At 39.8% G+C, this 9,418-nt stretch overlaps 1 protein-coding gene across 1 annotated transcript in view; it reads right to left on the bottom strand.

Moving 5' to 3' along the window:
• PCOLCE2 (procollagen C-endopeptidase enhancer 2) overlaps positions 1 to 9,418 on the bottom strand; it is a 31,930-nt gene that overhangs the window by 7,194 nt on the left and 15,318 nt on the right. Inside the window, exons 4-6 of the mRNA XM_009325126.1 lie at positions 9,031 to 9,155; positions 5,775 to 5,911; positions 829 to 983 (exon numbers count right to left, since the gene is read on the bottom strand). Coding sequence (XP_009323401.1) covers positions 829 to 983; positions 5,775 to 5,911; positions 9,031 to 9,155 — 417 coding nt within the window. The remainder of the gene's footprint in view (positions 1 to 828; positions 984 to 5,774; positions 5,912 to 9,030; positions 9,156 to 9,418) is intronic.

A 9,418-nucleotide genomic window follows, 5' to 3' on the forward strand; every position in this document is an offset into this window, starting at 1 on the left:
CCTGACTTTTGATGCGTTTTAAGTACAAATCAGGTTATGTGTTGCAAAAACATCATAAATAATTTGGTTTTCTGCTATAACTGTATCTTAAATCTCTCACGTTCAGGTTATAGAAATTATAAGAATTTATCCCTTCAATATCTCAGTAATGAGGTAGTTTTGGCAATACCTTCAGAGAAATCCTCCTCTGATCTTTCATATATGCTGTCTAGTCTTAAATATAAAAGGAAACTTATTTTTAGTGTGACATATTTCTTTAAGTTCCCATCCCTGATTTTTTTTAAATAAAAATAATTCTAGGAGAGTGTCATGTTGACAGGATGTTGACAGAATCTGAAGAGGGCTCAGGTGGCTTCCATACCAATTTTGCTTGATCTTAGTAACTATATGAAGAAAAATATGGTTAGATTTTTACATATTAACCTGTATAGAAGAAAGAGTTCTTTTAAATAAAACTATTTCCTAAAATATTTAGAACTTCTTATACAAAAGAACTTTGTTCCTCCATTCTTCTACGGACTTTGCTAGTTAACTGTCAAAAATTGAGAAGAGACAAGAAAATTCTCTCAGCTGGAGCAAGTTACTGTTACCCTGAACTCCCGCCTGGATAGATTTCCTTTTAATAATCTTAAGTAGATTCTCCCTTGAGTATATTAAGATACTCCCTTGAGTACATTAATTTTAATTCATTCTTTCAATATTTGAAATATTAACAAACCATAAAACTGTAATTTTTAATATACTTTCTATGACATTTTTCCGTAACCCTCTCCTTGTCCTGGAATGATTTATTTTTCTAAGAAATAAAATAAAGCCAGTAAAACTTACTTGAGGTAGCAGGGACTGTTGTGGTAGTAGGCGGAACTGTAGTTGTGGGTAACTTTTTTGGTCTAAATTTATAATGGGCAATAAAGCCATCAGCTGTTAAGCTTAAATCAGACAAAAACTGAATGAGCAACTCATTTCTCTCAGACAGAATAGGCCTGAAATAGAAAAACAAAATATTTGCATTGTTTTGAATGCAATGACAAAAAGCATTAATAGCATTCTTCTTACAAAAAAAGAGAGAGCGCGCTTCACTTTAATTACTGGTCTGAATGCAGCATCTGCCCCCAGACTAATATTGAAATACGTTTCTTTGCTGGCAAGTCAGACACTGGTGTTATGAGTGTGAAATTCATTCTGATGAATCATCTAAACCTCTGATTCCTGAAGGTTATGTCAATATGAGTATCTTTAAATTCTTCTGTGTGAATTCATTGCAGACTTCACTCGGAATGGAAGGGGCTAGATTAACACAGTGGGAAAATATATTGAAGAAATCCTCAGTTTATAGTGGAGGTAAGTAAATGTTTTTTTTATTTATTTGGTTTTGTTTAATGAAAAACATACTACGCATTTGGAAGGCCTTAAGAAAATGAATTCAACGCTGGATTCTGTAATTCTTCGACAAAAACACTAAAAATAAAATGTTGTGGGTTGTTATTTCTCTGGGCTCAGTTTTTGTCAATGATTGGATATTCATTACCACGGCCTTGAACAGCTAATGGAGTTATTTTCTTAGGATTTGAAATGTCATAAACAAGCACTGTTCAGTGTATTAGTTTTCAGCTCATAAACTGCATAGTACCTTCTGTGACGCTAACTGCCTCTGGACGTGGATGTAGTGCGATGAGACTTCATTCAAGATTACTGTTAGAGAAAATTGTATGGAATGCAAGTCTAGCCAAAGCAGCACGTCTCTCATTCTTTTGAGCTTTCCACAGATCTTGTCTCAATATTCATTAATAATTAGTAACACAAATTTTTCAAGCAAAAACACCGTTTTTGGAAAGAGGAAGAAAAATAAATATAGGGGCAAAAGAATCTTGGTGAGGAGAGAGGAGAACAGAAAGTGGTTTTAAGATGTAGTTTTACTAAAATGACTGTGTTGTTTCTTCCCAGCAAGTCTGACAGAGTTCACGAGCAGTTCTTCAAACCACTTGATCAGGCCTTTGAAGTAAAAACTTGTGATCACGTCCCAGTTTTTTGGCAGGTGTTTCAGACATCAGTTTACTCTGATGGCTGCGTCTGACATAACCAAAAGTAAATGCCTGATTATCTGGAATTCTGTAGATTTACAGATGCTGGGGTAGTTGCACAGGTCACGTTTTTCTTGCTGCAGTATTGACACAGGCTGTGGACGTAGGAGGGCACTGATTATCAGCTGCCCGAGAGCTTCGTTCTGCGTCCTGAACACCAGGACTACAACACCAAATCTGAAAAATCTGACCTAGTCTGTGTAGCCCATCTTTTTAAAAAAGGCTTTTTGTCTGAGAGGCAGGGGTTTTTTTGAGTAATTACTTCTCCTAATAAATTGTGATTATTATGTATACCATTCATTTATGTATCATAGTAATTGTATTTAGGATTCAGGTATGTGGTTACACTGTATGCTTGCTGGTCTGCAGTTGGATCTGAATCCATCTCTGCAACCACCAAATGAGCTGAAGGTATCCACTTTACTCATACTTCTGATGTAGTTCTGTTACAGAATGCCACGTTACATTATCTGTATCTGCTGGTTAAGGAGTTCCACCTTGCATAATTACTGTGTCAGACACGCAACTAATACTCCTTATAGCAGGCTTGCTTCACAATTCAGTTTACACACGATGGTTTCTGGTTCTTTTACAACACTGGTCTTGTCCTTACTGTTTTTCTGAACCCAGCTGATAAATTACGGTGAGAATCCTGCAGAGCTAGTGGAAAATCCCCAAGAGCCATACTTTCCCCCTTTCACTGGATATAGAAGCTGCCTATATACAACTCTGCAAGGGAAAGTGACTGTGTTCAAGCTCTATATTGGATCTCTGGTGAGGAAGCAATGCTATCCTAAAATTGGCTTTTAGGACACTTCTAACATTCTGTAACAGGAAATCTCATCTCTAAGCTATGCGATCTGGGTCTGAGCCCAGTGTTCTGCCCTTATCTGCCTGTTGCACAAAGTCCATACTAAAATGTCTATATTTTGAAGCCCACCAGGGTCTGGCAGACCAATTTACAGCTTTGACATGCTGTGGGGATAGATGCTGAGCCACAGTTGAGAGGTGGTTTAGGAAGCTGCTCCTGGTTGCCTCTCAGGGACTAACTGGCATTTCCTCCTTTTGCACTGCCCTGTCAGCCAAGACCAGATCCTGACAGCGCAAAATGTGCTTGCACAGCTGGGCTAGGTTTTAGCTGGAAAGAGACAGCTAAGTCCCAGGGATTGGAGGCCACCAGCCTCATCTGTAAGGGGTGTTTTTCACTGCTGCCTTCTGAGAACCAAGGGAAGAACAAGATCTTGTGGCGTTCGGTTCTTACCTCAGTTGAAAAAGGTCTGAAATGTCACAACTTACATATAGAGTGAGTCAAACTAGACTCTAATCATGCTTCTGGCTTAAACTCTTTTCAACTAGGAAGCAAGTCCATTTGCTCCAGCGCTTTGGATCTGACTTGCACACAACAAAACATCCATGGCAGGAACTGAAGGCATTTGTACAGAACATCACTACTTAAGTGTTTCCAATATGAGATTCTGTTAGCTTTTGGGTTTTTTTACAGTAGCTTCAAGGTAAATAACTTGCTGTTCTGCAGTAACAGTTGAGTTGTAAGGGATGGATCTGCAAAGTCGCAAGGAGGTTCTCATGCTATGCTCATCAATGGAATACCTGTCTACCTGGTCATAAAGTATTAAGTAATGTAACTAATGTCTGTCATCTACTGGTCGCTTTCTTTATTCTGTCTAAAGAAAGAGGAGTGTTTGCAATAGAATTCCTTTTGGGAGGGTGTGTTTACTTCAGATGATGGTGATTTGTTATCTAATACATACAGATGCTCACAACATTCAGGTCAAAGAAAACTCCCACCCATTTGGAGACCCATTCAGTCCATCTGCAGTCACTCCAAGTGCCACAGCACTGCAAGGCAACAATTCATCTTAGTTTCCAGGTAAAGCTCTAAGCTAGAAAGTATGAAGTCACTTCGCTATGAATACATACGTGAGGCAAAAATGGAAAAATTCTGAATGTCCTTTGGCAAAGAGGTGGAAGTGAATGTCCAAGATTTCTAACCCACCTCCCTGCCTTGAGGACTCAATACTAACTCTGCCTTGCAGAATCTCCCGCCATCTCACAGCCTTCGGGCTGGAGGTAATATGGAAAGATAGTTTACTTTTGCTAGTGACGTTTTTCCTGAAAACAAGGAAGTGATTATGTATGTAACTACAGCTAGAATTTAGCCTCTTGCGTCATTTTAGTGGCCTGAATTATGTAGCACTTCAAGAACAATCTTACCCATAAGACTCTCTGTTTATCAGTATCTTTTTATAGAGCAGTTTTTTTAACCTTACTACAAGAAGGGAGCCTGAAAAGAAATGAATGTAAGCCTGAAAAGAAGTATCTTTACATAAAAAGTTTCAAACTGAAAAAAAAAAAAAAGAAAGAAAAAAGAAAAGTGTAACTCAAGACCAAAAGCCTAAGGTGGCTGAAGGAAACTGAAGTTAATATTTTTCAGGCGCAGCCCTACCCTTCATTAAATTAATAAATTTCTGTAGGCTTAAGCTTACTCCATTTCTAGCACTGTCACGCTATTGCATAGCTGCTGCATGGAGAAGAAAAATCTTTAAAAAGAGTCCTACAGAATGTCTGCCTCCCCTCTCGTCTCCTGAGGGTATACTGCATAACCTTAAAAAACCCAGCCAAAGAAAAAACACAAAAAACCCTCACAGTAAATCTCAGCCTAGCAAGCCATGCTTAGAAAGACTGAGGCATGCACCTCCTCCCCCTGTACCACAATGAGTTGCCCTTGGGAATAAAACTAGCTGCCACTTCTGAGATGTAAGTCTAGTCACACACCTCCATGTTTTGTTTTGTTTTGTTTTTTAATAGCTTGATTTTCTTGAAACAAAATGCATCCTCTTCATCTTCTAAAGCTACTCAGCTTTAAGAAGCTTGATGGAAGAGGAACAATGGGAAAGGAGAGCTAAAAATTACTAGCCTCACCCAAAAAACTTTACACTTTTTTGGGGAATAATTATGATCCACTATTGCTAAAGCTGATTATATAGTTGGGGGTGGGAGGCTTGGGAGGATGGGTTGTTTTTTGGGGAATAGGTGAGTTGTGGGTTGCGGGGGGAGAGGGAGGAGGGGATTTGGGGGCAGCAAGTCGATAGCAAAGCTGGTGAAAGCCTGCTGTGCTACCCAGCACGCTCAGGAAAGCAGTCTGTGCCATGAGAGAACGTGCCTTGGCACAGACGGAAGAGGTGGTAAGCAGCGATGCAAGGAGCAGCCAGGGAACCAGCAGAAGGGAAGTGGCTGAGGGGGAAATGAGTCAGATAAAGTGAGTAACGAGCCAAGGGGCTAGAGTGTTCAGCTGGATCCTTGTACTTCAGTATCTATAATTAAAACATACATGTTAAGTGATGTTAGTGTTCAGCTACCATTAGTATTGGTATTATACCGATATCAATAGCATTAGCATTAGTATTGGCGTTATTAGACAGCGCTCTAATGAGGCTTGAGGGACAGGACAGGACAGAACACAGGTTGGAGCCAGGGCTAGTCATGGAGGGAGAGAGAAAAGGGAAAACCTAAGGAGAGACAAGATACTAAGCAACTCCTAGAAGTTCAATTGGAGGTAGAAAATGTCATATTTAATTTTAAAAAGAATAAAAATCTTTCAGAAGCCTAGTACAGAACTGTAAGCAAAATGACACATAGTGGTAGTGAAGTTCATAATTCAAGGAAGTTACTTACGCTGGTGGACTGTCTCCGCAGTACTTCCCGATTCTTTTAGCATCATCGATTTCCCCACCATTAAACACTGCCACATAGTCATATCTGCAGTAGTTGTCTCTCTCCACATCAAACTTCTCAAACTTCAACTCTATTAGCTGCAGGGAAAGTGTAAATAACTCATTAAGGTTTTGATATGCAGAATTTATAAGTGCTTCTTATAGTAAGTGACCTCTTCATATTAAGTACTAACTGATTTTTCTTTCCATAAAGGAGAAGTCCTTAATCCACTTAATTGTGGAGAAAAGTATTTTAATCCACGTGGCTTCTCTCCAACAAATAGTTCAACGTATGACGCTAATATTCTATAAAACATTTTGTTCTCAAATATATGCAAGTAATTTCTGATAAAGTTATTTTTATGAGTGAATGAAAACAGGATAGTAGGCATTAGGTGTTATGTTGCTTTTAAAATAACTGTAACAAATCTAAACCACAGAAAAGGGGCTTTTAGTGTTATTGCATCATTCAAGATATGCTAAAGAAAAAGCAAGGGCAAAGTTGGTAAGAGCCATTTCACTGACTTCATTAAGAGCAGGGTTTGAACCACTGTGGTTGCCAATGCTGGGTTTACTTGATGCAGAAATAAAAAGGTCAGAAACAAAAACATTGGTAGAAAGAAAATTAGTAAATAATAAGACTAAAACCAAGAGAAAGTAAGTAGTTAAAGGAATTGTGTTTCCATACATGATTTCCATAAATGTTCGGGCTTTACAAGTCGTAAGTGAGAACTAGTGTAACTCTGGTATTCCCAGTACTGATGCTGTTATCTCCAATATGACTTGTATTTATGGACTTTCCTACTTAAGAAAGAAAAACAATGGACAAGAAAACAGAAATGGAATTTGCTACTCTGAAACGAAGTCCTGCAGTGTGATTCTGTCAGTTGTGTGTAGCAAGGAAGAAAACACAACATTAACTGCACGATTGAAACAGAGGTAATATATGCATTTAGGTTGCTTCTTTACATGAAGCACAACAATATTTAAATCACCTTCCCATAAATAGCACAAATGAAGCTTGAATGACAGCACTGAATTGTGCTGATTGTATCTATGCAGGATTTCTCTTTAAAGGTCTGTCTCAAACAAAGATGACATTAAATCTTTTAAGATTGTACAAAGAAAAATGAGTAATTTGTACATTGCATACACTTTATTTGATTTACTGACATAGTAAAAATGATCTTGTTCTACATTGATAGTAATGATAGCCTGTTATCACCTGATGTCTTAGTTTTGCCTGGATATGCTTTTGCACTATTCCCATGTGTAAGGCATCATTTTGTTTCCCATAAACTATGAGTAACCTAGGGGGACTTGGTTTCAGAGATGAGGAACAGGCTTGTTTCAAAAACCTTGTCGTCATGATGAAAAAATGCACTTTAAATGGAAGTACCCATCTGAATAATACGCTTGTGATCAAAAAAGATGGTATAGAAAGAAGTAATGCAACGGGGAGTAGAAATGCTAAATTTTTCCATGTGCGGGCAAAACAGCAGGCCATAATATCCACTTTACTATTGTTCATAAGTGCGCTTTGCACTAAAAGAAGTATTTTGTGATAGAAGCTCCTTGCCATCATGAGAAGCTCCTCCATCTTCTGTAATAAATGAAGTAACAACTGGTTCGTATTAGAAGCAAAAGAGTGCCTTGTTTTATTGCTCATATGCTTGTGAAGGGGAAGTACAGACAACAGCACCTAAACTTTGGCAAATGGAAGAGTGAACAGCTTTTCGTCTGCACGCGGAGAGAGACGCTTATTCACTACTTCCTCAAAAATGGCTTTTGTCACTGTCAAAATCCTGCCTCGCTTGCATGCAAACAACCACTATTGCAGTACATGAAAAATACATATTTGGAAACTTGTACATTTATGGAACAGGATCTTCAAAAGGCACAGGATATAATGCCTTTATTTTTATGCTTATATAGCCTTTCTTAAATCTTCTCTACAAGCTTAGGAAAAGTTTTTAGGCTTACTTAGAGATATTTGGAAAGAACCAAAGTAGTCTGCAGTTTACAGATAAGGTTTTAAAAATCACTGCCTATCTATAGGATTGTTAAATGACCTGTATCTAGCAAGCAAGGAATGTGGATTAAAGAGGAGTACAGGAAAGACTAAGCTGACATACCGCTTCAGCTCAAGGGAGAAAATATCTTGGTAAATGGAAAAGTATGAAAGATCTGAAGAATATATTTATCTGGGGCAGCTTTTTTTATTTGGAGGATTATGGTCATGAGGAGAAGATTAAGAGGAAAGTTGTCTTTACATGTAGAGGAATTTAAAAAGCTGGACGTGGTTAAGAAAAGCAACCTACCAAACACGCTTGGGCGACCAAAACATTCAATCGTTGTAGAATTCCTGCTAAGGTACAGTGCAGATGGCTCAGCAACAACCAGAAAATGTGAAGCTAGGATTGACATTAGCCCTACAGCGTAGGGAACACACTTGTGTTTGCCATGTTGGCAAATGGCGGCAAATGAGCCCTCTTGGTCTGCCGTCACATGTCTTCAGGTCTTAATGAAGTGGTAACATATGCTCTGATGGCATCTGGCTAATTAAGCAAGCGTGTTATGAGATGGAGCCTTCAAATTAAGAAATAAAACCAACTTTATGAAACGTACATTGAAAACCCCTGTGCAGGACACATCTGAATATACTCCCCTGTACTGTAAGCAGAATAAAATAATTTCTGCTTTTAATAAATTCAATCAGCTCTGCCTGGGTACCTTAATAACAAACTGCAGCAACACTGAAAATGCTACAAATGTTGTTAGACTTAAACCTAGCATTGGTCATCATCATGTTTGGTCCTGAGATGATCACCTGCCCTAACCTAATTTGCATGATGTTTTGTTAATTAACAAAATCATCTTCAAAAAAAATGTTTTAAAAGCCTCACCAGTCAGAGATGCCTTAAAAAGTTTAATTTAGGGGAATGTATCAATGCGCAGAAGAGGACGTAGAATGTTGAGAAAGCACAGGAGTTACTGGAGTGAGCCAGGCACTACATGAAAGGAAGGCGGGTGTCGCTGGAGCGTGGGTGTGCCTGCACTCCTTGCACGTACTCAACTTCAGATTTCGGCCAGACAGCATTTTTATTGTTTCAGTGCAACGCAGGCGGCGCGTTGTGCGAGCAGGCTGTTGATGAGGTGTTAGTCCTTGCAGGCCATGGAAGCCGGGCCGCGCCGGCGGGGCGACGGCAGCGCCTTACCTGGTTCTTCGGGGCGACGATGTGCCAGGAGCAGGTGACTCCCGCTGGGTAGTCTCGCTCCGGCCAGTTGGGTGTTTGGAAGGACCCCGACGGCTTCTCCAGTCGTCCCCCACAGTACTGATCCCCTGCAAGTACAGCACACCATGCTGACCAGAGTGCGGCAGGGAGGCAGGTAAGCCACGTAATGCGCTTGTTTTACTGCAGGGGCCTCTCTGAGGGAGACACGGCCGGTTCCAGCCGGTTCCGGCCGCCTCTGCCACGGCCCTACCACAGGACGCGGCTGAGCCCGTCAGCTCAGCTGGTGGCACCTCCGGGAAAACGTAGTTAATAAAGGGCAGAAAACGCCAGACGTGGAGGAAGAGGGGGGTAAAAAAAAAGAGTGAGAAGC

This window comes from Pygoscelis adeliae, unplaced genomic scaffold (genome assembly GCF_000699105.1).
Source record: "Pygoscelis adeliae isolate BGI_AS28 unplaced genomic scaffold, ASM69910v1 Scaffold155, whole genome shotgun sequence".
NCBI classification, from domain to species: Eukaryota; Metazoa; Chordata; class Aves; order Sphenisciformes; family Spheniscidae; genus Pygoscelis; species Pygoscelis adeliae.